At 40.4% G+C, this 27,738-nt stretch overlaps 1 protein-coding gene across 3 annotated transcripts; it reads left to right on the top strand.

Moving 5' to 3' along the window:
• On the top strand, nucleotides 1-26,029 carry ZC3H14 (zinc finger CCCH-type containing 14). Of its 3 annotated transcripts, none has more exons than XM_031049335.2 (17): nucleotides 1-219; nucleotides 1,041-1,083; nucleotides 3,738-3,852; nucleotides 9,493-9,533; nucleotides 9,855-10,050; nucleotides 10,387-10,555; nucleotides 12,671-12,831; nucleotides 13,920-14,020; nucleotides 15,035-15,190; nucleotides 16,802-16,876; nucleotides 17,289-17,445; nucleotides 19,549-19,772; nucleotides 21,883-22,003; nucleotides 23,005-23,141; nucleotides 24,014-24,108; nucleotides 25,008-25,114; nucleotides 25,736-26,029. In XM_031049335.2, exons 1-17 carry the CDS (start codon nucleotides 184-186, stop codon nucleotides 25,740-25,742), a joined length of 1,941 nt encoding a protein of 646 aa, XP_030905195.1. In that variant the 5' UTR covers nucleotides 1-183; the 3' UTR covers nucleotides 25,743-26,029. The 3 variants fall into 3 exon arrangements, with proteins under 3 accessions (XP_030905195.1, XP_030905194.1, XP_030905197.1); XM_031049334.2 differs by having other exon boundaries at nucleotides 11-219; nucleotides 10,387-10,561; XM_031049337.2 differs by having other exon boundaries at nucleotides 15-219; nucleotides 10,387-10,561; nucleotides 19,549-19,691.
• Nucleotides 26,030-27,738: the final 1,709 nt, after the last annotated feature.

Below are 27,738 nucleotides of genomic sequence, written 5' to 3'. Positions count from 1 at the left end.
CAGGGTGGAGGAGACGGCGGCGGCGGGGAGGCACCGGCGCGGCCCGAAAGGGGGCGCCGCAGGTGGAGGCCGTGTACTTTGGCGTGGCGCTCTGGAGCTGGTGCGGCCTGCGGCGGCAGCGGAGCCTGGAGGCCGCGGTAGGAGAGGATACGGCACTACGGGAAGGATCGGATCGGCGCGACCATGGAGATCGGCACCGAGATCAGCCGCAAGATCCGGGTGAGAAAGATGCAGCCATGTCGTTCACTCTCCACTCGCGGCAAGAGCCTGAACCTGCTTGCGTGCGGCAGGCCAGGCCGGTCGCTGAGGCGCGGACGCGATGCAGAGTGCAGCACCGGGCCCCCTTCCTCCGGCTGGAGGAAACGGAGGGGTGAATCCCCAGCTGGGCCGGGGTTACCACCAGCAACCGGCGAAGGGCAGCCTTCGGCCTCGGGACTCCCCGGGAGCGGGCACGTCCAGGAGGATTGGTTTTGGGAGGTGGAGCCGGACTCGTACCCCGGAGGGCAGCTGCCGTCTCTTTCCCAGAGCTGTAGTTCCCCCTCTGCAGCAGCCCGGAAACGGCGGCTTGCCGGGAAAAGAACCAGCCGTAGCCCTCCACTCTGGTGTATGAGCCCCCGTTAGCCCAGGTCTTGTCAGCTGCCTCTCCTTAGCAATCGCAGTTTGAACATCCTGGCAGGTGTTTTCTCTTGCTGAGCTGAGAATGACATTTTATCGAACCATACGGGATTCGTTTCCTTTGCACCTTAGGAGTCCGTCTGGTCTGTGCTTAAAAAAGGACAGCTGGGACTTGGAGGATCTCTGGTAGCACCAGGAACTGGTATATAGGAAATATTGTAGGGAGTGTGAGATTCCTGGCAGTTCTCACTATTCTGCTGTCAGTCACTCACTGTTAAAACATCTAAAATCACAAGCAGTGGAGAACAGGAAAAGTAACATGTGAAACGAACGTGTTCAAACAGTTAATGCGAAAAACTGCTAAGTTTTGAAGTTGGCAATATTTTTTTTCTCCATCCCTTAAATGCTATTTTATTATTTTTTAGGGTGCTATAAAAGGAAAGTTGCAGGAGCTGGGGGCTTATGTTGGTAAGTTTTATTACATGTTTAGCAGCCTTCCTTAGGTTCATTGTTATTATATAGGAAACTACCAGCTAGTTAATGCATATATATTTGTTATTAGTTGTGTTACTGCATACAGAAGCCTTAAACATCAGATGAATTATCTCAAGTGCTGTGTTTCTGAGTATTTAAGGAAGTTTATTTGAAACACAAGTAGAAACATAAAACAAGATCCTTGAAAATACAGCAGCAGTTACCTGTGACTACTCTGAGATGGAATCAGTTCTCCTTTCAGCTGTCTTTTGAATTCAGGGTGAGACCTTTGTCAATATTTGGAGAAAGGATATTACTGTAAGACAGAGAGGTAGGGTAAGTGTTTTGGGAGATGAAAAGGCCATGTCAGAAATGTTATGTAGGACAAATCTGAGAGCTTGACTCTTAAGGGGAAGACCAAGACATATGTTAAGCTACTGTTGATGTAACATATCTGGCTGAATCTTAGAGGCAGGGTGAGATTTTCTTTTGGGTTGTGAGGAAAGAGATATGATGACTGAAACAGGTTGCCCAAGGAAGTAGTAAATGCTCCATCCCTGGAAGTGTTCAAGGCCAGGTTGGACAGAGCTTTGGGTGACATGGTCTAGTGTGAGGCATCCCTGCCCATGGCAGGTGCGGTTGGAGCTAGATGATCTTAAGGTCCTTTCCAGCCCAGACCATTCTATGATTCTATGTTTGATCAAATTAAATTGAAATATGTGCTCAAGAAGCATACCTAATGCCCTCAAGCAGCAAATGCACCATTCAGACCTTCAGAGTAGGCCAGAGCTAGGCCAAAGTAAGAAGCTGAACACCAAACTCCCCAAACCCAAAAAACCTGTTTTGTTTTGTATTGGTTTTTTTTTTCCCTGAATCCAGGATTAAATGGATATTGTACTCAAAAGCAGACAGTTTGGGTTTTTTTACAGCAGTAAAAGTTGGTAACTTTAACAGTATTCTGTTGGAGGTAGAATGCCTCAGTCCTGAAACTGCCTTGTTGTCTGTGATACTTCTTAGGTTTCAGGTGAAGGACAGGAATTGAGAACATAGTTCACAGATCCTGTGAGCTGCAGGACGAAGTTCAAAGTTTGTAGTTTGATCTTGAATTCATCTTCCTTCCTATTTGAAGGGGGGCATTGTATTTATGGAATCAAAATGCATGGACTCATAGAAAGGAGTTAACCTATGAGCTGATGTTCTGAACTCACCAGGTGCCAAGGAGCCATGCTTAGAATCTTTTCATTGTAAGGTTGTCTTTTTTCACCATCTCAGAAGTTGTCTTTTGCAGTGGCTCATTTTTTGTTTTGTGGGGGTTTTTTGTTGTGTTTTTTTTTTTTTTTTAGTATGATTCCAGGTTTCAGTTCCCCAGTTCTTGATTCTTTGTCTGCTTTTTCCTGGATTTCTGAAAAAGAAAGAAAAAACAAAACACTCTTATGTTGGAATACCTGAGTAGTGAGAGTGGCTTGCAGGTGCAGCGTATGAATGTTATTTCTGTAAACTAGGGTATAGATGAATTATTTACAGGGTACAGAGGATGGGCAATTAATTTGATTTGTATTTTGGTTTCTGTTTAAAATTTTTGTTGCTTAAGTCTTTAATATTGTATACAGACCTCACTTGACAAAATGAGTACAGCTGTGTTAGTGCCTTGGTTCAAATTCACAGTTTGAAGTGAATTTCCCAAATATCTCCACTTACCATTGTTAACACTAAAACACGAGCAGTTCAGGCTGGATATAAGGAATAAATTCTTCACTGTGAGGGTGGTGAGGCCCTGACACAGGTTGCCCAGAGAACTGGTAAATGCTTTATCCCTGGCAGTGTTCAAGGCCAGGCTGGACAGAGCCTTGAGTGACATGGTCTAAGGAGAAGCATCCCAGCCCATGGCAAGGGGTTGGAACTAGATGAGCTTAAGGTCCTTTCCAAACCAAACCATTCTATGTTTGATCAAACTAAATTGAAATATATGCTTAAGAAGCATGCCTAGTGCCCTCAAGCAGCAAATGAGCCATTCAGACCTTCACAGTAGACCAGAGCTAGGCCAAAGTAAAAAAGCTGAACACCAAACTCCCCAAACCTAAAATGTGCTGTTTGATTTCAGATTCTGGGCACCTTTGTATCCATTCTGATGATTAGGTGTACCTTGTGTGAGCAGTCCAGCAAGGGAGTGGATTTCTTACTGTGCATGAAATTACAGTTTTCTTTAATGCACAAATCCGAAAGGAATATTTATCTGTTTGGTCTTTGTAATTGAAGGAAAATTGACAAGGGTAAGGCCCTATATATGGCAATATGGAAGTTGTAGATGGTTGTTAGTGTTTAAGTAAAAGGATACAGGAAGCAAAGTAGCCTTCTTTTATCTTGTCCTTTTTGTATTTTATTTACTCACCTTTTAAATACCTTGATCTTATCTTCAGCTTACGTTCAATTTTAGTTAATCTTTTATTCCTCACTCATAGCTGAAACTTGCATTGAACCTCAGAAGAAATGGGAGTCTTGTTAATTTGTTTACCTAATCCTCTGCCTGCAGAGTCTTTATAGTAAAACTAGAAAAAAAATAAATCCTGGTTACATGTTTAATGATGTTTGCTGTGTCTTTCTTTTATGATTTATTATACTTTAAATCAACATATTTTTCTTTCTACTAGATGAAGAGCTCCCTGATTATATTATGGTGATGGTAGCGAATAAGAAGAGTCAAGAGCAGATGACAGAAGACCTTTCCCTTTTCCTTGGAAACAATACTGTCAGGTTTACTGTTTGGTATGTTTATAAGCTATGTGTCACACTTCTTACCAGTAATCAGGACTGATTTCTATAATTGAAACCTGAGAATTTAACAAGTTACATATCTTGTCATTGTGTAATTTACATTAATCAAAACTTTTTATGGGTCTAATAAGTAAATTATTTTAGTCTGGCAACAGTTAGGCTATTGCAGTGATAATGAAGTGACAAAAGACTGCAGGTCTTGTGTTCTTTATTTGCTCAGAAGTCCAGTGAAATTTCTGAATGAAGTGTGAAATGCTCAGGTAAGGGAGGGCCACATGTTGGCTTAAAAAAAACTATTCCTACAAAGTCCACTTGAGCATGAGACTGTTACTCACTGTAGTTACGTGCAAAATAGTTCTTTAAAGGCAAGCTTCTTTTATGCTAATAGTACTTCAGATTGCTGTTGTGCATGGGAATTACTATATCAAGACAGATGAGCAGTAGATCTAATTCTGTATACCGTCTTTGACAAGGCTTAACGCCAAATGCTTAGGTATTCCCACCTCTCAGGCTGTTTATTTATTGCCACCACCCAGCTCTACAAAACAAAAGCAGACGCCTAGAATTATTGTGAGCAGGACAAATTGGCAACAGATGAACTCTTTTACAAACTTCTGATAGTGTGGATTAATTTATGCTATGCTGCATTACAGCCTCAGCCATTATATTTCTCATGCATTTTCTAATGCTGAATGTGGCTTGCAGTGTAAACTTTTCATGTTTCAGGGTATTCAAACAGATATTTCCCTCCAGAGATTTTTCTTGCTTTCAGATTTGTATATTGATTCAAGTTAATCTTATTTCTTAGTCTCTAACCTAATACAGTTTTAGGGAATGTTATTTTGGTTTGAATAGATGAGACAAGTACTAAATTTTTTCCTGCTTTGTCAGTTTGCTTCCTTTGAAGATTTCGTACTGACTGGTTACATTCACTTCCAGTATTTCTTCTGTTGATTAGTCAATAGAAGGTTAGAAGTTTTTATGCTATTAAATAGCAGAGCCAAACTTTTTGTAAGTTGGGTACATTAAACTGTAAACACAGGCAAAAAATGAGAATTAGTTCCAGCTCTTCAGTTCACTGAGTTAACTGTTAAACCTGATTGATTTCCATGGGACAGTGTTACTTGTATGGATAAAATTTCAGTTTGCTTCCAAAGTTTTCAGTTTTTTCCTGGTGCTTGCCAAAAATATAAGAAAGGAGACCAATTATGCATGCACCCACATGCACACAAGTACACAAGCATTCGTGTTCTTTGTTCCCTCTTTTGGCCTGCTTAGGCAAAACCTTTGGATTTCACTGTATTAGTCACACAGTAGTCTTTTTTCATAGTAGTTGTGGAAATCAGACAAATTAGCAAGGTTTACAAGTTGATGAGGGTAACTCCAGTACTAGGGTTTTGACTAAATCATAATACTTACGTTGGAGTTGCTATTTATGTTAATGATAGGCTGGAGGGTATGGAACTCTGTCTGGGGACAGGTGATCAGTTAACAGAGAGTTTGTGGGTCAGCATTAAAGGGAGAAGAGCAATGGGGGACATTACTGTGGGGATCTATTACAGACCACCTGATCAAGAGGTCTCTGTGGATGAAGCACTCTGTAGACAGATAGAAACAGCCTCACCCTCACAGGCCCTTGTCCTCATGGGGGACTTCAACCACCCTGATATTTGTTGGAGGGGCGGTATGGCCCAGCACAAGCAATCCAGGAGGTTCCTTGATTACGTGGAAGGCAACTTCCTTCTGCAAGCAATAAAGGAGCCAATGAGGAGAGGTGCCCTGCTTGACCCTTCGCTCACCAACAGCGAAGGGCTGGTTGGAAATGTGATGTTCCAGGGCAGCCTTGGTTGCAGCGATCATGAGATGGTTGAGTTCAAGATCCTCAGGACAGTGAGAAGAGCATGCAGCAAGGTCACTGCCCTGGACTTCAAGAGAGCAGACTTTGACCTCTTCAGGAACCTGCTCAGTAAGATTCCATGGGATATAGCCCTAAAGGGCATAGGGGCCCAAGGATCACCTACTGCAAGCTTATGAGTGTTGCATCCCAGCTAGAAAGGAGGGCCAGGAGACCTCCTTGGATGGATATGGAGCTGCTGAGGAAACTTCGAGGGGAAAAAAGAGGCTTATAAAAGGTGAAAGCAAGGACAGGTGGCCTGGGAAGAATACAGGAATGTTGTCGGGAAACCTAGGGACCAGGTTAGGAAAGCTAAGGCCCAGTTAGAATTAAACTTGACCAGGGATGTGAAAGATAACAGGAAGGGATTCTATAGGTACATTGCAAATGAAAGACAGACTATGGACAATGTGGGCCCTCTCCAGAAGCTATCGGGAGAACTGGCTACCCTGGATTTGGAGAAGGCTGAGGTTCTTAATGACTTCTTTGCCTCAGTCTTCACTGGCAAAGGCTCTGACTACACCACCCAAGTCTTGGAAGGCAGACGCAGGGACTGTGAGAATGAAGACCTGAGGCTGACTGTAGGAGAGGATCTGGTTCAAGACCATCTTCAGAACCTGAACATGCACAAATCCATGGGACCTGATGAAATCCATCTGTGGGTTCTGAAGGAGGTGGCAAATGAAGTTGCAAAGCCACTGGCCATCATGTTTGAAAAATCCTGGCAGTCAGGTGAAGTTCCCAACAACTGAAAAAAGGGAAATATAACCCCCCATTTTCAAGAAGGGGAAAATGGATGACCTGGGGAATTACAGACCAGTCAGTCTCACCTCTGTGCCTGGAAAAATCTTGGAGCAGACTCTCCTGGGAGGCATGCTAGGGCACATGAAAAACAACAAGGTGCTTGGTGACAGCCCAGCATGGCTTCACTAAGGGGAAATCCTGCCTGACTAAGTTGGTAGCCTTCTATGATGGGACTATGGAACTGATGGAAAGGGCTAGAGCAGTTGACATCATCTACCTGGACTTGTGCAAAGCATTGGACACTGTCCCACATGACATCCTTGTCCCTAAATTGTAGAGACATCAATTTGATAGGTGGACCACTTGTTGGATAAAGAACTGGCTGGATGGCCACACGCAAAGAGTTGTGGTCAATGGCTCAGTGTCCAGCTGGAGACCAGTAATGAGTGGTGTCCCTCAGGAATCGGTGTTGGGACCTGTCTTGTTCAACATCTTTGTCAGTGACATGGACAATGGAATTGAGTGTGCCCTCAGCAAGTTTGCTGATGACACCAAGCTGTGTGGTTCGGTTGATACACTGGAGGGAAGGAATGCCATCCAGAGGGACCTTGACATGCTTGTGAGGTGGGCTGATGCCAACCTTATGAAGTTTAACTATGCCAAGTGCAAGGTCCTACACCAGGGTTGGAGCAATCCCAGGCACAGCTACAGGTTGGGCAGAGAAGAGATTCAGAGCAGCCCTGAGGAGAAGGACTTGGGGGTGTTGGTTGATGAGAAACTGAACATGAGCCAGCTTCAGTGTGCGCTCACAGCCCAGAAAGCCAACCGTATTCTGGGCTGCATCAAGAGGAGTGTGACCAGCAGGTGGAAGGAGGTGATCCTGCCCCTCTACTCTGCTCTTGTAAGACCTCACATGGAGTATTGTGTGCAGTTCTGGTGTCCTCAACATAAAAAGGACATGGAACTGCTGGAACAAGTCCAGAGGAGGGCCACGAGGATGATCAGGGGACTGGAGCACCTCCCGTATGAAGACAGGCTGAGAAAGTTGGGGCTGTTCAGCCTGGAGAAGGCTGCGTGGAGACCTCATAGCAGCCTTCCAGTATCTGAAGGGGCCCTGCAGGGATGCTGGAGAGGGACTATTCATTAGGGACTGTAGTGATAGGACAAGGGGTAACGGGTTGAAACTTAAACAGCAGAGGTTTAGACTTGATATAAGGAAGAAATTCTTTACTGTGAGGGTGGTGAGGCACTGGAATGGGTTGTTGCCCAGGGAGGTAGTGAATGCTCCATCCCTGGCAGTGTTCAAGGCCAGGTTGGATGAAGCCTTGGGTGATATGGTTTAGTGTGAGGTGTCCCTGCCCATGGCAGTGGGGTTGGAACTTGATGATCTTAAGGTCCTTTACAAACCTAACTATTCTGTGATTCTATGATTCTATTCTATATACAGTAAGAAATACCATAATTATATGTATATGGATATACATATAGTAATATATAGCAGAAAACACTTTTATGGCTTTATAAATGAAACTAAAACTTCATTGAAAAAATAATAATAAAGATGTAGAGAAGGCAAATTCTGGCAGGGAAGAGTAATCAACATTAATGTTTTAACATATTATTATGTTGTTATGAATTATATGTAGATATTATACCTCCTGCTGGTTTTGACACCTGCTTAAATTCCAGTGTTATGAGTCTTTTAATTCAGTATCCACATTTGTTTCTAAACACAAATTCAGTGGTGGTGCTTTATCAAGTGATGAGGTAGGTATTGGTTAAAAGAATTCCAGAAAAGAAGACAGGATGAAAATTACACTATAAGCATTAAGAGGACTGGTGGAAAAAAGTTGTGTAGCATTGTAGTTGGGAGCTTTATATACTTTTATTTCTTCTAAAGGCAACCCAGAATTTGTACAGTTTTCAGCACTGGATCTCTGACTAAATACAATACTCATCATGGTACTTGGTTTGTCTCTATAGCTGATAATTTATTTGCGGGTCATCTGGCAAAAGTTCCACAGCAATTCTGTGGCAGGCCTTGCAGTCCTGCTGGTTGGCCAGCACTTCTTCGTCTGAACCAAGCGTGAGGTCACAGTTATCCAGAGGTCAGTGTGAAAACTGGTACACATCAGCAGAGCTCAGTTGATGGAATTTTTTCTAGTATTCTAGTAAAAACTCACAAGGAGGCGAGTATAAGCCTTCCTTACACTCACGTGCAGTCTTATTTTTCCAGTTTTCAATATGCTTTTGTTCCTTAACTGCTTTCTTATTGTAAATTAGAGATATGTGCCCAAACAAAGATTTGAATTCCAAGTAGCATATGCACCGAAGTGTTGGGACTTTTTTTTTCCTTTCCCCCCCTTTCTTCTGCCTGTAATGTGCTCTTATTTTTAAACAGCCTTATTATTTCATAGCCATTGATGTTATGTATTGCTTCAGCTTGGTGACTGTTTCACAGGCAAATGGTAAATTTGTAAACTTGCTGAAATGTTTTTGCTCACAAACATATCTCCAAGAATGTTGTTGGTGTATACAAAGCATATGTGGAGAGCCCTGATTATGTTCAGTGCTGTGAATTATATATTGTTTAGGTTTGTGTTTAAAATTATGTTTCAGTCTGGTGTGTAATTAGAGTTTCATATACAAAGTAAAATTTTCAGCTGTACTTTAGGTTTCTGATGTAGGTTTTTTGAATCGCTCCTTTTGAGGACACTTAGCTGGCATCACTGTAATGAAAGTAGAAAGTACAGTGATGAATACCCTACCTGCATGTATGAAGACTCACTGAAGACAAGATATTTACAAACCTCAGTTTTGAGGTTAAACATATGTCAGTTGAGGGAAAGTGAAAGCTTAGGTAAATGAGATGCTTGTTGTAGGGGGGGAAGGACAGTTGATTTCTGAAAGATGATTATTCTGAATGTAAATGAAAGTTCTTTTATTTCTCATTTTTCTCTTTTGCTTCTTTTCCTGTCTCTCATCTGTTTCAGGCTCCATGGTGTTTTGGATAAGCTACGATCTGTTACTACTGGTAAGTAAAAAAAACTAATTTTGAGGGAAAGTAGGTTTATCTTTTCTGTGCAGTGTTGCTTGTCTAATGAGTTTCCAAAAAGAGCTGACTGTTTTGTTAGTTTTCAGTTTATATGGTCTTTTGTGTCCTGACTCATCAGAAAATTGCTTTGTATTTTGAGATAAAGAATTTATTTCTGAGTCCAGAATTTGTTTCTGGGTGTTTCTTGCTGATGTTTTCAGCTTCTGTGCCATGTCTTGTTCGCAGTTTCTTAGCTACATTTACTGCAGAACCTCTATTGCTGTGCTCTGATTTTAAAATGTAAGGTACCTGTCTCCACAGAACCAACTAGTGTAAAGTCCTCAGAATCTAGTATCTTTGAGAGCAACCTTCCTTCCAGCAAAAGCAGTTCATATGTGAGTGACGAGAGAAGGCGTGAGGATACCTTGCCACCTCTTGCGGTTTCCAGCACTCGGACTGAAAGAAATGATTCAAGAGTTTCAACTAGCTCACAAGAGCAAAGGAACACTGCTTCTCGGTAAAGCTTCTGGTTACTTACTAACACAGATTGAGACATTAGTAGTTGTGTGACTGCTGTAGCCATTCAAAGTAGTTCAAAGTAGTTTTGAAGAGTAAAGCATTTTATGGTTTGTAGCATGGAAAACATTAAATTGGGTATTCAGTTCCATTTCCTTAGCAACAGATGGGCTTCAATTAATTAACCAAGCTAAAAATAGTGATCAGTGTGTTGAATTTGTAGAAACAATAATACCTTAATAATTCTTCCCTGCTGGCTTTGTTTAAAAGACAGTTCTAATTTTCCAGAACTATATTTCCAGATGAGTTAGCAGTTGTCAATTTCTTATTTTATCAGGCAGTCTTGTGAAGATGGTTCAGCATCACGCTTAACATCTACAGTCAAGCCTTTGAGGGAATTGTCACCTTCTGAAGCTGTAATCGACATTAAACCTGAACCAGATGATCTAATTGATGAAGACCTAAACTTCGTGCAGGAGAATCCTTTGTCACGGAAGAAACCCATTGTAACTGTAATTTATAGTTCTTCTCATCTTTCTACTGAAATTTAATGACCACCAGCTGCTAGGAGTGCAGATGGCAATACACACGTGCACAGATTGTCACAACAGGACAACTTACAGGGGGGCTGGCAGTTAGACATGCAAAGCTGCAGGTCTTTGGAAACAGTCCAGCTGTGCAATACAGAAACATTTGGCAGCTTAGCAGAAAGTTACAAACCCACCTCCAAACTTAGTGCTGATAGAGTAGGCAGTGAGGTTTACTACAATCTAAACTATTGGAGTATTTTACATTTGCTAGGAACCTAAATTACTATGTACACTTCCAGTAAAATCATGACCTCAGAGAAACTGAAGGAATTCTGTCGCTGATACCAGGAGGTTTGGGATTTCATTCTTTGGCTCCACTTATAAAAAAATATTGCATAGTTTAGCAGTATCACCAGCCAAGGTGCTGATCTCAGAGTTAATTAGCTTGTACATCTTCATGCCATCTTGCGTTGCATTAATGGATTAGCACATTGCTATGGTGCACATGATGAATCAGAAATAATAATTTTGATCTCTAGATCACTGGAACATGATCTTCCATAAGTACTAGTTAAATACCCGTCTTTACATAGTTTTGTAAATCAGTATTTTTGGGATGCAGTTTGTTCATACTTATGCTAGATATACGTTAGTCTCTAGGCCCAGATATTTTGCTTATTAAGGTTATTATTATCACCCTGTTTAGAGCCATGGCATTTAAGAAGTCTTTGGGATGAGTCTTGTATAAGGACAAACTAAAAGGTGGTTGCTGCCCTACAGTCTTTGCAGGCCTGACTAAGGTAGTCAGCATGATAGATCTGATATTTTTAAGACTATCTGTATGAATCAGTTAAGAGCCCTCTGTGAGAGGAGTTAGTATTTTTATTGCTGCTAATGTAACAAAGCAGGAATTTTGCATACCTTGTATTCCAAGTGCATCTGTGTTTGTCACTGCCTGTGTAGTTCTGTCTTTGCTACTACTAAATTAGCTCTGTATAAAGGACAAGGAATATTTGGAAACTTAGATTGCTTCACAAAGATATGTGCTAATGTCTGTTTTTTTTAAGATGGGGAAGTGAGAATGAGAACATAGTGACAATACAGTAATTTGTTTAAGGCTGTACATAAGTCATTGATGAGTGAGAGTCACATCTCTGTTAGGAAAAGTTCTTGTGATAATTTTCTTTTGTTCCTGTTTCATGAATAATGTCCAGAAGAGGGCTATTCCAAGAGTGTTTCTTAGACCTGTGTGCCTTTGTTGTATTCTGCCTTCTCTTAGACGAGTTCTTGTGCTTTGGGAAGTTTTGCCTTTAAAAAGATAATTTCTTTAGGTATTGGGGTTTTTTACTGTACAAATCTTCTCTATCAGTTTAGTCCGGGTCCATCCATTAGGATATTTCTTTCTCTTTGGAGGATATAGAATCTTTTACAGGGTACTTAGTACAAACCTTGCATCTGGATCCCTCATTGTGCTCTGCTGTAGTTAAATACTGAGTGATGGTTCCTACAGGATATTCCTACATGTGCTTTTTCTTATGCTTTCAGGCAGCCTAGCGTTACATTTGTTACTACTACATGCTTTGTGGTGGTGGTGTATCAGAACAGGGACCTTTCACTGCCTAAACTGGACCTCCTTTGTATAGCTATTAGAGTCCTTTGTAATATGTCAGCTGGCTAGAAAGTAATCTTTACACTAATCTGAAGTTAGAGTTGATACAGAGGAGTCATTCATACTGTTTTCATTTTTTTCTATCAGACTTTAAACAGGCGCATCTTGAAGGATAGTGCAGATTTCTTCAGAAAACCCTGATTTTTCTGTAAATGCTGGATAAGTTCTACTTCAGTCTTTTTTTCTTCTCTTTTTCTAAGTGCTATTTACATTTTTAATGAGGTGTTTCAGTGAAAATACGCAATTTTCATATTCTCTAGTGCTGTCACTTGTTTCTGCAGACAGTGTAGTAGTCCTAGTCCCGTGCAATTTGTGTGAAAGTTCTCCATCTTCTGGATATAGATAGAATTGCAATACTTTCTTTGCTCGCTTATTATTAGATGTTTTAAGCTAAGTGAACTGTTTTGGTTGCTCTGTTGTAGGAAGAAGGCTCCAGGAAGAGGCGGTTGCCTGTTGTGAGCTCTGTAGTCAAAGTGAAAAAGTTCTGTAATGACGGGGAAGATGAGGAGGATGAGGAGGACTATGGATCACGAACAGGAAGCATCTCCAGCAGCGTGTCTGTACCTGCAAAGCCAGAAAGAAGGTACTTAAGATCTCTGTGATTCTGTGTGGTTTCAAGAGTGAATTTAATGAACAAAACCTTCAAAAGTGGAAAACCATTTGCAGTTGTGAAGATTGACAGAATTCAATAAGCCACTTTTATATTTTTGTACTGTCTCACAACTCCGTGAGAGAGATGTCTGTTTATACCACACTTTCTCCTCTGACTTTTTAATGTATTTTTAGTATTGTGCATAAGTGGCAACGGAATGTGAAATTTTACACTGTTTGGATAAGATTTACTGGCAAAAGAACATTAATGTTGGCATGTTTCAAACCAGGTACTTAATATGGAAAAATAATTTTCCAAGAGTTTTAATTGCTTTTTTTTTAATTTTAGGAATATTTTTCAAACCAGTTACCACTTGTTCTTTATGGTGTTCTTCACTTTTCAAAAGCCTTGAGAGATATACCCTGTTTTTCTGCTCCCTAATTCTGTCTGACTGTCAGATGTCAGTCAGGGTACATCAGTTATTTTGTATCTGATTTTCAACGATAAGATGAAGAGCATTCAAACTAGAGAAGGGATAGTTCTGCTGATCTACAGTGCTTGTTGTACAAATTTGAGCTAATGCACTTCATCAAATTTATCTTCAGAGCCACAGCACATTTATCTGATTTAAAATTTCTTACTGTTTATGTTTAAAGACAAAGGGAAAGCTTTTTCTACAAGTCATGTTTTTGACAGTCAGTTTTCAGCTGGATCTTACTCTCCAGGGCAGTTGCAGAATTACGGCTGTGTACACTAACATAGCAACAGGCATGTGAGAGGCGCAGGTGAGAGAAAAAAGAAAGTTTGTGCCTTTCAGATGCAGCATGGTTTCACAGCAGCTTAAGCTGAGATTAAATCATGCGTCTGGACTTCCATTCCTGAGTGTTTTGTGGATGCTCATCCACTCAGAGAATAGGTTAACAAGCCGAACACAAATATAGATTAAGTGATTTTAGATGATGATTTCTATCAGTGTAATTATGCATGACTGTGTTAACTTGTTGCAATTATCTATTTAACATGGATACAGTTGCTGTTGCAATTCATGTGCAATTAATTAGTTTTTTTATCTCCCGTAGACCTTCATTGCCACCTTCAAAACAAGCCAATAAGAATTTAATACTGAAAGCAATCTCTGAAGCACAGGAATCAGTTACAAAAACAACTAATTATTCCACTGGTAATTAGCATTTTTTTTTGTAGTGCTAAGATACAATATTTCCAAACCCTGGTTTATAAAACTAACCTGAAGATAGCACATCAGTGATACACAGAAGGGATTTTTGGTGTCCTATGAACATTATACTTATTTTCAGTGATGAATTTTGAAAGCATAAACAAGGGAGGAAAGAGTTACTTAGAAAATGTTAATTGAGATAGTAAGTCTGTAAGGTTTACAGATATGAAATGGAACTGCCAGAGATATTCTGAAGTTGATAGTTGCCAAGGGGAAAGTGTTCAGAATTAAGTAGCTTGTTTGAGCTATGTGGCTGATTTTTCTTCCTTTTCCATATTGTTTTCCTTCCTTCTGAGAAGGGAGGAGAAAAAATCTATTGTTTTACCCATGGATTTCAAATTAGTTTATTTCCGTATTTTATTCAAAATACTTTAAAAATAGATGAAAAATCACCTTTGAAGTAGAAGAGCCTTCATGATATTTCAGATAAAATTCACAAATTGCCTCTGTATTAAAACACAAAGTTGTGATTTTTGGTCTCTCCTCTGAAATGTTCTTATGTTGATAATTCATACTACAAGATCACCACTATTAAAAATCAATAGTTTTAATTAATTTTAAATATTTCTGGCTATGTTCTGTTTTCTACCATATTGCTATGTACACAGGGAAGAGTTTCCTGCATCACCTCGAAGTGCTGTTCCCTGTGTTGCTGCTTTTTCCACTATAAATACTTCTTGCTGGAAAACTGGCATTAGAACTAAGGAGTATCAGTGCTCCTACCTCTCTTCTTTGTCTTAAAAGTAGATGTTCTCAGGTGCCACTCATAGAGTGCTCTATGCACATGCACATGCTTTCAGTTTAAGAGTTTTACAGATAGCTAAAGATGCTTCTTGTGAGGACATATGCTTGCGATTTTGAGTGTGTAGGAATTTATTTTACCACAATATATAAAAATAGTACTGTTGTGTGATTGGGTTGTGTGTAAATGTTTTACCATTGTTTCTTTAAATAAAGTTCCACAGAAACAGACTGTTCCAGTTGCACCAAGAACTCGAATTAGCCCAGAAGGATCTCAGTTAGAATTAATCCATGTGCAAAGCAGACTGCCTGCTCTGAGTTCCCAGCTTCAAGCAGAAGAGCCAAAGGAGCGGATACCTGAAGGAATTCAAGGTCATCTGATAATATTCTTTAAACATTTATACCAGGGAATGTCTTTTTGCAACAGGCTGAGCCAAGAACAGAAATGGTTGTAATTTTTGAGGCAGCATCAAAAGTTGCATGTGGAAATGCCCTGAAAATCCTCTGAAGCTATATATAAGCAAAGAGTGATATAGCATTCTGGAATATCACTGAAATATAATTTTGTATACGCAAATGTATCCATTTACATTATGATAGCTTTTCCACATCCTTTTCATTTTTTCCCTTAATACTTTTTAGGAGCAATTTTGTCATTAAAAAATTTGGGTTGAGTAAGATCTTTGTTACATCAGCTCATGGTCAGTGTGAAGGAATGGCAAACATTTGTTATTAAAAAAATCTGTTTTCCTGTTTCTTATATAGATGTAGTTGGAATTTTTATGCCAACATAAAATTGTTTAAATTGTATCTGTAAAGTGTAAGAAGCTTTATCAGTCTTTGAATTAATGTACAGCAAATGTTTATGCTAAATATTTTTTCTTTTTTTGCCATTGAAGTGGAAATGAGAGCTTGTTTAGGAAACCTATGGAAAACAAAGTAATTTTTTTCAAATCATAAGTCAAATGTAGAACAGTGCTACTGTCGTGGTTTAAGCCTGGCTCGTTAACTCAGAACAATGCAGCTGCTCACTCACTCCTCCACCTCCCTTCTTCTCCCTGCTCCTGGAGGGATGGGGAGGAGAATTGAAAGAGCATAACTCCCATGGGTTGAGATAATAGCAGTCCAGTAACTAAGGTATAACACAAACCACTATTGCTACCACCAATAATAATAATGATAAGGGAAATAACAAAGGAAGAGAATACCGCCGCTCTCCGCCCGCCAACTGATACCCAGCCTGACCTGAGCAGTGATCTAGCCCTTCTGGGTAGCTGCCCCCAGTTTATATAGTGGGCATGATGTGCTGTGGTATGGAATACCTCTTTGGCTAGTTTGAGTCAGGTGTCCTGTCTCTGCTTCCTCCTGGCTGCCCCTCTTCCCTGGAAAAACATTGAGACTCAGAAACTCCTTGGTCAGAGTAAATATTACTGAGCACTAACTAAAAACATTGCTGTTATCAGCGCTGTTCCCAGGCTGAAAGTCAAAACCACAGCACTGCACCAGCTACTAAGAAGGAGAAAAATAACTGCTACTGCTGAACCCAGGACAGCTACTCTGGTGACCGTAAAGTAGTCCTTTGGAACTATCTGCATATGTGTTCTCTGAATAGTCAGCATCTTTACAAAAGGGAAGGAAGAACTTGGCCTTTATAGGTTGTCATACCCACAGACCTAGTTTGTACCAAGCAATCATTATGGGAATGCCTGGACTCTTTCAGTATTCAGATTTTTCCATGCTATCTAGCTGAAGCAGATATGTTATTCTGTTTCTGAAAGAATGAGAAAGGGGTTTGTAACAATGTTAGAAATGTGGAGGTTTTCATGGGGTTTGTTTTCATGATTTTTTGTTGTTTTTTTTTGTTGTTTTTTTGGTATTTTTTTTATATGAAAGGAATAAGAGCATGCTTTGGTTATTTAATCTGTTGTTGCATTTTGACATGCAGTAAATATGTTCCTGATTTCTGGGTTCATATTTTTTTAGGAGCTGAACAAAAGGAGCTCTCGTCTCGGCTCCAGATTGATCCAACGATTGAAGATACTTTGCAAGTGGCTCAAGGTTAAGTCTTGTGATAGTTTATTTGCAAACTGAACACTCATGATCAGTCAATGCTAAAATATAACTTCCTTTTTAATTACTTATACTGGGTTTAGTATCTTCTAGCTTCCATGTCTCTAAGGAGTAAAAGTAGCAGGTGTTCAAAGCCTGAGAGAGAAGCCTCAATACTCTTTCAGCCCAGCCATTCCAGTAAGAAAGTTTCCTGGTCTGGTCTAATATGGGCTATGGCTCCTATTGATCTAATTGATCTGTATAATTAGCAAGGAAGTAAAGAACATTTTCTGGAAGCTACTAGTAAGAAATTAAAATAAAATTAGCTTATTGGCCATCTAAATTGATCCTAAAAAATATGCCATAAGTTAAGATTACAACTGCAACCTTATTTTTCTATGTATTTTTTCTTCCAATCCAGATTACTACGATATAGAATCTATGGTTCATGCAGATACTCGGTCATTTATCCTGAAAAAGCCCAAATTATCTGAGGAAATATTGGCACAGAATCAGCAGTTGGGAAGGAAGGCCACAGAGGCGATGCGAGTACTCTCGGGACGTCTAATACAGACAAGGTAAAAAGTTGTTTCTTTTAAGACTGTTATCAGTCAGAATGCTTGTTTGAGATTTAGATGAAATCATTCAGCCATACCTGTGTTTTGTCAGTCCAGTCAGGATCTGTGAAATCATGGGAAAAGGGACTGACATTTAATAGCAGAGGAAAAAAAGCAGGGGGCAAAAAAATCTCCCAGAAATCCTTCTAAATGGAAAATAATTCCAAGGGTCAGCTGTAGCTTGAGCATGTTTTAAGATTTGCAAGAAAGAAGAAGGAGCTGCAGAGTAGTGCTCTTTATTGTCACAGCTCTTCTGATTTCTGAAATCTTAGGTCTTAGTGAAGTAAGACTTTTGCTTAAATAAATTTGCTTTAGTTTTATACCTGTTTCACTCTGAGACTGCATTTCTTAAGAAATGTTTTTTAATGCAGTATTGGGTATGGTGAAGCCTGTGCTGTCAGGGCTGGATGGGCACCAGCATATTCTATGTGCAGATAGCCTTCCAGTATCTGAAGGGGGCCTACAGGGATGCTGGTGAGGGACTCTTCATTAGGGACTGTAGTGATAGGACAAGGGGTAACGGGTTGAAACTTAAACAGCAGAGGTTTAGATTGGATCTAAGGAAGAAATTCTTTCCTGTTAGGGTGGTGAGGTACTGGAATGGGTTGCCCAGGGAGGTAGTGAATGCTCCATCCCTGGCAGTGTTCAAGGGCAGGTTGGATGAAGCCTTGGGTGATATGGTTTAGTGTGAGGTGTCCATACCCATGGCAGTGGGGTTGGAACTAGATGATCTTAAGGTCCTTTCCAACCCTAACTATTCTATGATTCTATAGCTCAGTACCAGCAAACAGTTCAGTGACATGTGGGACAGAGTGATTGAAGGCTCCTTACTGGTGAGTTCTGACAGAAGTTTAAAGTTCATGTCAGTTTCAAATGGTGTGCTGTGGATGTTTTCTCAGAGGAACAGTGGCCAATGTACTATCATTTTCCTAACTTCTTAGAGGCCTTGGTAGCTCCTGCGACCAAATAGTTCCATATATTATCCCTGTTAAGAGTTAAAAACCACTCAGTACAATGTGAGGGACTTCATCACTATGTTTGGGGAACTGTTAATGCTTGCTTTCCATGAGTGGCTTAAAAAAGCCTGTGATAGTTAAAAAACAACAAACAAACCCAACATAATCTCAGCAAACAACAAACAAACACAAGGATAATCTCACAATGTTACAGTTGCAAACTGACTGTGCTGCAGGAGTGTAGTAAATTTTTGCATATGTATAGGTCAGTTTCTGACTGCTTCAACTAGAAGGGTCTGGCTAGTGATGTTTTTAATGTGTTGCTTTTTTCTGTCGTAAAGGCTTTTTATGCTGTAGCTGCTTTTAGACTAATTTCATAGGAAAGCAAATTTTATACTATCATTGTTTGTCAAAGGTGAGAACTTCTTAGGGCGTTTTGAAATACTCAGAATCACATTCCATTCAGGAAATCCTTCAGGTCAAATGGGTGCATCAGTGGAATATTGTAGAAAGCATTTCATTCTGTGTTTTTATGCTCTCTTACCCACATGTGCTGTCAGACACATGATACTAGGCTAGACTAATCTTTCAGTCAGCCTCAGCGCCCAAGTTCATAGTGTCAGTGTTTCAGTTCTCTTTTTCTAGTCCTGACAACTTTTTCACCCACTATTTCATAATGCACTGTTGAGTATTTTTGAGAGGACACCTATTTTTGTGTTAAAGGTTCCTGATTTCAAGAATGGTATTTACCCTCACTTTCTTTGTCTCAAAACTCTAAATTCCTGAAAAGATTAATCTTTTCTTAATTTAACCATGTCTGTAAATGAGCTTTTGGATCTATCTGTTGAGAACGGTGTAAGAAACAGAAATGTACCTGTTGAATTCTCTGTTGAATGCCGTTAAAAGCTGTATTTCTTATTAGTGCTTCAGGGAGAATACAAAGCAAACTATTAGTTGGAGTACGTTATTAGTAGTATTGAAAGAAGGTTTGTTACTGCGTGACCCTCCATAGATTAGCTTGTACTACTTACAGTTACTGGTGCAGTTCCCTTTTACTCACATCTCGAGTCACAAAATCTTATTTTTACTACATTCCTTTGTTTATCAGAGACCAGCTTGCACAGCCAGAGAAACCTGCTAGTCCGAAGTTCATCGTGACACTGGATGGCGTGCCCAGTCCACCAGGATACCTTTCTGATCAGGAGGAGGAAGATATGTGTATAACTGAAGGATTAAAGCCAGTTTACAAAAGTATGTGTGCCGGCAAGGGATTAAAAGGCCTTCGAGCACAGCAGATGCAAATTGTAACCAGGCAGCTGGAGAGCTGTGATGGTAATTATGCTTACCAACAGGATCTAACATCAATATGGTGGTGTGGTTGTGGATAGAACTCTTGGATATATCATTCTGAAGAAATCAAAGTGATGGTGTTTATTCTTCAAATCAGAGCACTGTTTAGGCAAATGAAATGTGGTGGTTCAGTGGAGCCATATCTTCAGAAGCCTTTATCTTGGTAAACTAAGAGCAGTACCGCACATAGATAACATGCCACACATTGCAGTATTGGTAACATTTGTTTTGGTTTGTTTCTTTTGAAAATGTAGGTTGTCTTCATTGCCAGAAACCTGCTCTTCTGGCTGACCCATTAGCATTTGTCCCCAGGCTGGCAGACAGGAGATTTTACAATGAGTGTTTTGCCTTGCTTTGAACTTTAAAAAATACATCAGGTGTTATTAATGTTTCTGTCTAGATTCATGATATCAAAGGGTGCTTGGACAGAGGCAGGTTGCTAGAAGCTCTGAAAATAGAATTTGAATGCTCTGTGTTGTACTTGAAGGTTTTTATATTCAGGGTACCTTTTGAATAACACGGGAAGTTGCTGAAGCATATGAATTGTTTAGAATCCTGACACAGCAATGAAAAATATAGAAGGTTCTGCTTTGTCATAGACAACAGGTTAAATACTTGCCTGCAGGTCATGCTTGGATCCTTTTTAATTTTTTTAGTTTTCTTATGAAAATGAAGACCTTTATTTTCCATAGTAGCAGCCTATCCACATTTTCTCACCTAAATAAAGAGTAATACCTGATGCTATCCAGGGAACTCTTACATTCCATGGCTCCAGCTGTAAATGTCTATTGCAATAATGAGGGAACCATGGGGGAAAGGCAAAAGATCTTTAAGTCTACATCCTTTCAGTCCCACTGGCTGCAGAAGTGCAACACATATCAATCAGGCAGTCTTGAAGAAAGGAATGTTATATATCCGTTGGCACATTTTTACTAGCACAGTGAAATATATATTAGAGTAGTACCCTTGCGAATCTGTGCTTTTACTGGTATAGACTCTTTTGATACTCCTGACTAAAGCTATTAGCTACAGAAAGGTGTTGCTGATACATTTATGTCTCTGTTAGGGATTCTTAGTTGATTAGCTGTGTCAGCCAGAAGTAGCACGGGTATGGCTGAAGTCTCACAGAATCAGATGGGAGTGGAAGCAGTTTGTACAAGCAGCATGGTTTTCCAGTAGGACAGCAGTGTGTGGTTTCTGTGGGTTGCAAGGAGAAGGCATAAATGAACCTGAGGATGGAATAAAGCTGGAGCAAATGTGTCACTAGTAAGATCAGAGGAGTAAGTCTAGCAGTCCTGGGAAGGTTTGAAAAGCCAAAGGTTTAGTCAGATTTGAAAAAATAAGACAACAGTGCAGGTATACACGTAATGGCCTGAATTTGCAGAATGAAGTTGTACGGATAATGTTAAATAGGAGAAAACTGAAGTCCCAGGTTCCCTTAAGCATAGTGAAGGTATTCAATGCTTCATCTTGGGTATTCTTAAACCAGTTCTTGAATTAGAGTCTGAGTTCAGGTAACTGAAGTAAATGTGGTATCGAAGCCAGTTACATGAAAGTATTTCTTTTCCAGTGTGTGCCCCTAAACTTATAAATCACATCCGATTAATGTAGAAAATGACTTTTCACCTTCTGTCTTGAAATAATTTTCTAGATCCAAAAAATACCTTGGAAAGAGGAAGCACAGCTGTTATTAACACGTCTCAGCAGAACAAAGTCGTAACTAAGGTTCAGTTGAAGAATCTTTGTTTTGTCTGATCAAGATCTGATCTTTTGACTTTCACACCTCAGTTTGGATTTTTGAAGAACATGATTTTATTTGGCTTTTAACTAGTGCAAGTTTGATCTTCTGCCACCAGGACACAGTAATCAGCCCAGTGTTAACAGCTTCTTTACTTTATACTGTTGGAGACTTTCTTTGGGTTATTTGGTTGTACATAATATTTTGCTGTTGTGATTCTTTTTAATTAGTGGAGGCTTATCAATAATTGGGTTAAAAGGAGAGAGAATTTCAATGATGCTGTATTGTGTAAACCAAACTGCGTATAGGCATAAAGGTCCCAGCTTGCTTTTTTATTCTTTTTCTTTTTTCTAGTGGATATTGAAGAGTTAAACATGCTGCAAAAACAGGAGAAGGTGCTTGAGCGCTGCAAATACTGGCCTGCTTGCAAAAATGGAGATGAATGTGTGTTCCATCACCCCACGCTGCCATGCAGGTAGTAGAGCAAAGCTCATCCACTTGACACATTACTTTTATTTTTCTTTTGGTGCTACCGTATTTCCCTTCTGTGCTAGTAAATATCCCAAGGCAATGTAAGCCTGTTAGGGTAGGATTGGAGCTAGATTGTCACACTGTAATTTCTTCTGTTTTCCTCCCATCTACCACATCTGAGTACAGTGATGTTTTTCATAAGCAGAGTCACAGCTGTGCTCATGCTTAGTTCAGCATACAGGCTTTTACACTGAGCATGGTAAAATAACTGCCACAGGTCACCCAGAGAGGTGGTGGATGCATCATCCCTGGAGACATTGAAGGCCAGGCTGGATGTGGTTCTGGACAACCTGGTCCTGTTGAAGAAGTCCCTGCTCATTACAGGAGGGTTGGACTAGATAACCTTTGAAGGTCCTTTCTAACCCAAACTCTTCTATGATTCTATGTTAGGGTACCATTACATAGTAATGCAGTGATTTTTTTATTCAAAAGCAAAGGCTGACTCGAGTGTACACTGTGCCTTTGACTTCCACAAGCAGCAACAGTCTAGAAAAACAGCTTGTGTTTTGGGATAAATATTACCAGATTGAGTAGCTTCGTTTACTTGGACATTTGAGTCTTCTTTCAAAATCCAAAATAACTAAATTCCAAGTAAACTTTCTCTTCAGTGAGTGAACCACATTACTTAGGGATCTCTGTGCTGCTCTGTGTGGAGGCCTGAATTCAGAGTGCCTTTGCTACTTTGCACTGCACACTAATGTGTCTTAGCTTTGAACAAGTAGCCTGCTTGTGAGCCACCAGTGTGAGGTAGTTAGTTATGTACTGCATGTAAACAGGGACAATGAATATGGATCTGTTTGTGCACCCTGCTGTGAGAGGAACTAACACACGTGTGCAAGCCCCTTCGTACCTCTGGCTTTCTGTGGTATTTTGGCTTTCATGTGCAGCAGCTGCTTGGGGATTTTGCTTTGAATGTGGGCTTATGACTCAATTCTTTTCCCGCAGAGTTTTTCCTAACTGCAGATTTGCTGATAAATGCTTGTTCATCCATCCAAACTGTAAATACGATGCGAAGTGCACTAAGCCAGACTGTCCTTACACTCATGCTAGTCGGCGACTCCCCCATACACCTCCTAAGCCAGGTGAGCATGTCTTGTTTTTCTGAGCTTTAAATGAGAGCACTGAAGGGAAAACAATGCTTTTCAAGCAGAAACTGACTGTGGTGAGAAAACGATGTTTTGTTCCTTCTGAAGTGATTTCTCAGCACTGCAGTTTTATTCAAATTTGCTTCTTAAATTGGACACACATAGCAGGAGCTTGTTACACAAGTTGAAAACAGTTTGCTGTGTTGGTATGAACATGTTTTTCTTTAATGACACTGTAGGAGTTAACTTCTGTAATGAAGAGGTGATGTGTGGGGACAGGTTTACCCAATGAAGACAGTAGCTCTGTTTGGATTAGAGGTTGGTGTGCCTGGGCCTTTGAGCAGTGCCAAGGTGGAGAGCCTTCACTCCACTGGAGTTGTGATCTTTTGGAAGCGGTTTAGTGCCCAGTCACAGCAGGATGCAGTTTTGTTACTTTGCCAGAAGGCAGAGTACAATGTGCTTATCTCCTGTGGCATTTCCAGCAGCTCCTCTGTTCCTGGAAAGTGCCTGTGCTTTGCAGTGCGGTTATAGCCGGAACTCTCCCAGGCCTGCTGCTGGCTAAATTGAACATTGGAATTTCTCTGCTCACCAGATCTCTGCTTAATTTGTTGGGAGCGTTGCCATGGCCATGGCACCTTCTGTCCCAAAATGGGGCTGAGCCCAGACCAGGATTACCTGATAGTCTTGCTCTGCTCCAGGACGAGATCCACTGATCCATTGCCATATGCTTCCCATATTTCTTGTGGAACTTTGGTGTCTTATAAAATGTAATTCCTTGCAGAAGGATTGATGTATTTATGTTTGTGTTAAACTGTTAAAGAAGCACTTTATTCTGGTCCAGCCTCACTTCCTGTCCTTTTCTACTATAGCACCACTACCCACACCATCCATATCCTCCAGTAGCCCTCTGTGCAAGTTTTTTCCTGCTTGTAAGAAAATGGAATGTCCGTTTTACCACCCAAAAGTAAGAATTATCTCCTGTCTCTTCTTTTTCTTCCTAGAAAGTTACTTGCAGTATGTTGCTTTGGGTCAGGAAGTGTCATTAGTGTTTTGCACTTTGTGCTTTTACTTCTCACATTTTAACTTCAGTCTGAAGCAGAGTATGCAAAAGCAGTGACTTAAGGAATCTGGAAAATTTTAAAACATAATCTTTCTGCCAGCTGCTCCTGGGAGTTTCAGACAGGCAGACAGCCCTAGCACTTGTCAGAGCCCTGCCTAGCAAAGGTGCTGGGGCAGAGGGGGAGAGTATCTTGTAGCCTGCATTGGAAGAGTATGTTTCAGACTCCTGACTCTTCCTTCAGATGTGCTGCAGCATACAAGACCTTTGAAGACTGCCCAGTTACCACAAAGTATATCTATGTAATTTATATTGTACAAGAGTTTATAACCTGGGTACTTCTATTCCACAGAAGTGTGTTCCTGCATATTCATGTGCCTTTAAGAAAGTTTAGTGCTTTTTCAAGCACTGACTCTTGGAGTGTGCTGGGTGCCCGGGTGTTACCAGCAGATACACAGAGGCTTTCCCTGTGTATGTCAGATGCTGCTGTGTCACACTCCTGACTTACACACACAGATCTACTGAAACTGAATTGTGTAAACCCTTGAAAGCAAAGGAACTTCTCTACCCCTTGGTGCAGGGGCAGTTTTGGAGCACTTAATTCATAAGTAATACTGCTGAAAAAGGATTTCCCTCTGTCATGGGGTTGAACTGAGGGCATGAGGCAGTGTAGCTGTTGATTTGGCTACCTATCAGACATATCATACAGTAATACCAATGTGAGTGTAACACATGCCAGGTTAGCTTGTTCAGGAGTGTCGGACAGCATCTTTCAGTAGCCTCTGCTGAAACACTTTCATTTCTAGCATTGCAGATTTAATACCCAGTGTACTAGACCGGACTGCACCTTCTACCATCCAACCATTGCTGTTCCTCCTCGCCATGCCTTGAAATGGACTCGAGCTCAAACCAGGTAAGATACTTGGGGGGTTAACTTTTTCTTGGTTAGGTTTGGAGTGTTTGTTGTGACTGGCATCATCAGTGTAATTTACTCACAGGACTGATGTGTGTGATGAACAATGAATGTTGTATGAAGAGAGGTACCTGTTACAGGCATCTTTCTTTTACAGAGAACTCTATACTGTTTGGTTTTAGTGGTATAAACATTGACTAATGTGATGTAACCCTGAAAAACAAGTGCCCTGCAGCTAGGATGTGGCAGGGGCACTGGAGTCCTGACCTGGACACAGTGTGTTTACTGAATTTTATTTGAGTAAAGCGGAAAATCTGCCATCAGCTCTTCTTTGCTGTTGTTTTATCGTGTGTCCAAGCTGTCTTTTCCACAAAACATTGGTGTTTCTTGGACTGTTTCTGGCAGAACAGCTCCTTCCTGTCACCTATCTGATTTCATGAACTAGTAGCAAACTTCCCAAAGCCACAATCATACCCACAGACGTTGCTCTGCAAAGCTTTGCATCCTCTGCTCTGCAAAGGTGTGAATTGTTACAGAGGGAGGGTGAAAATCCATGCTCAGCCCCTCTTTACAAACTGGTGCCATTGTCACTTATGATGTGTGTTTTTCTCTTTCCCCCAGTGAATGATTCTGACGAACTTGGGACTGGACTTGGCCTCCTTGGACAGCAGCAGAGAGGAAGGGGATATAGGGACACTGTAACCACCAGAGACATAGGATGCTGAAAAAAATCCATAAGTTTTAAACTTTTAATATATATTGTTTTCATAAAACGAGGTTGATGATTGCATACTTGAAATGTCTCTACTTTTCCAAGTTTGTAAGTTTGAGCAATTTTACATTTTTTTTACACTGTAAGAAGAAAATGTGTAAGAAAAGTTTTACTTTAAATTCCATTAAAAACTTTCAAAGGACGTTTTGTGTTCTCTTTGGGTAATGTGACTTGCTTCAGATGAGGTGTGTTGAAGAAGTAAAGTGTATTGCCAGAAGGGCTTAGAAAGCTTACTCCTCTATTCAGATCATAACAGAAGCACCTTTTGTTCAGTAAATGTTTGGTACAAGGCATTCAGCTGGCCTGGTGTCCTGGTGCAGTGCCTGAACTGTTCATCTGCTCACAGAGAGAGTGAAGGGGTTGTGTGATCCTTCCAGCTGGTTTTTCCATGTGGTCGTCACCAATACTCTCTCAAAGAGGGAAAGGACAAAGACACAAGGGAACAAAACTGCTTCATGAGCAAGAATTAAACCATGAGTGACATCACGCTCCCTGACCACCCTGTGTCACTGCCTCGTTTGAGAAAGTTCCTGTGACTGAGCACTGCAACTCGCAAGCCCAGGAGGTGACCACGAAGATGTTTTGGTGACATTCCAATGACAGAAAGTGTTGAGCAGTAACAGAAATGCACATTTTTATTAAATCTCCTGTATCTCTTGGGGAACTACATTTTCACAAAAATATACAAAAGAATTTCTTTTTACAAATATTTACATTTGATCTCAGAAAACAATGGTAGCTACATATCTTAAACTTAAATTTGACAAATACAATCTGGAATTCTGAAACTCAACACTCCAGGAAAGTATTTTTTAGTTTTCTGTGTGTGTGAAATAAAGTACTCAAAGTTCATATTCAAATTTAAAAAAAATCTTAATGCAAAAATCTGACATTTACCATTTTTATATATATATTTATATATATATATATATATATACTTTAAATAAACATACAACATTGTTACAGGGATTAGACGATCATGGTGGAAACCAAAATGGAGTACACATAAACCCATGTTCCTTATTACAGTAACACAGAACCATACCTTTGGACTAGTTTAAAATACCTTTTTTTGTTCTTTTTTTGTGTTAAAGCAGGAGGGATTATGATGTGACACACTCCATAACGCAACACAACAAAGCTGAACAGACAACTGCAGTTTAAGCTTAAATAACTACAGTACAGTATGTTCCTAAGGTGACCTGCCAGGGGAGTAGAGGAGAAATGGGTGAGCTCTTGTACTGCATGAAGCATCACCACACAGGATCTCCAGGTGAAAGACCAACTAAGTGGTTGCCAGGGAATTTCCAAAGCCCTCCTGAGTCATCCCTCAGAACAAGCTGTCACCATGACACTGTTTGCAGTATGAGACGGGGAGACAGTAACACATAAGGGCAGCAGAGCACTAACTCATCTCCACTTCTGGATTTCAACAGCTTTGATGCCTTACAACCTCGTGTACCACATCCAACATCAGGCAGGCTGCTGCTTTTGCTCTGCTAAACCCAAAAGTGAATAAGCCAAGCCACAAAGCTAAAGTGCACGTGCTTTAAAGGGAATGGGTCTAAAGCATTTACTTAGATTGTTTCGTTACTTGAAGTGATCGCTGTGGTGCCGAATGTATGCTTAAGGGAAATTTTATATTAGAATTGCATTAACTTATAAAATCAATTATACAGCTTTTCAATTACTTACTATAATGTGCTGTATACCTGTAACTGAACTAAAAAGCATAAACAGAGCTTAGAATTACCAGATAGGCTTTAAAAAGAAAGCAAGCTATTTTACACCTAAAACCACAATGCAATGATGAATAGCATCACAGAAAGGAAAGCCAGACCAGAAATGTGGA

This window comes from Melopsittacus undulatus, chromosome 4 (assembly GCF_012275295.1).
Source record: "Melopsittacus undulatus isolate bMelUnd1 chromosome 4, bMelUnd1.mat.Z, whole genome shotgun sequence".
In the NCBI taxonomy this organism is placed as follows: domain Eukaryota; kingdom Metazoa; phylum Chordata; class Aves; order Psittaciformes; family Psittaculidae; genus Melopsittacus; species Melopsittacus undulatus.
The sequence above is the reverse complement of the archived record's forward strand: the minus strand, read 5'-3'. Positions and strand labels throughout refer to the sequence as shown.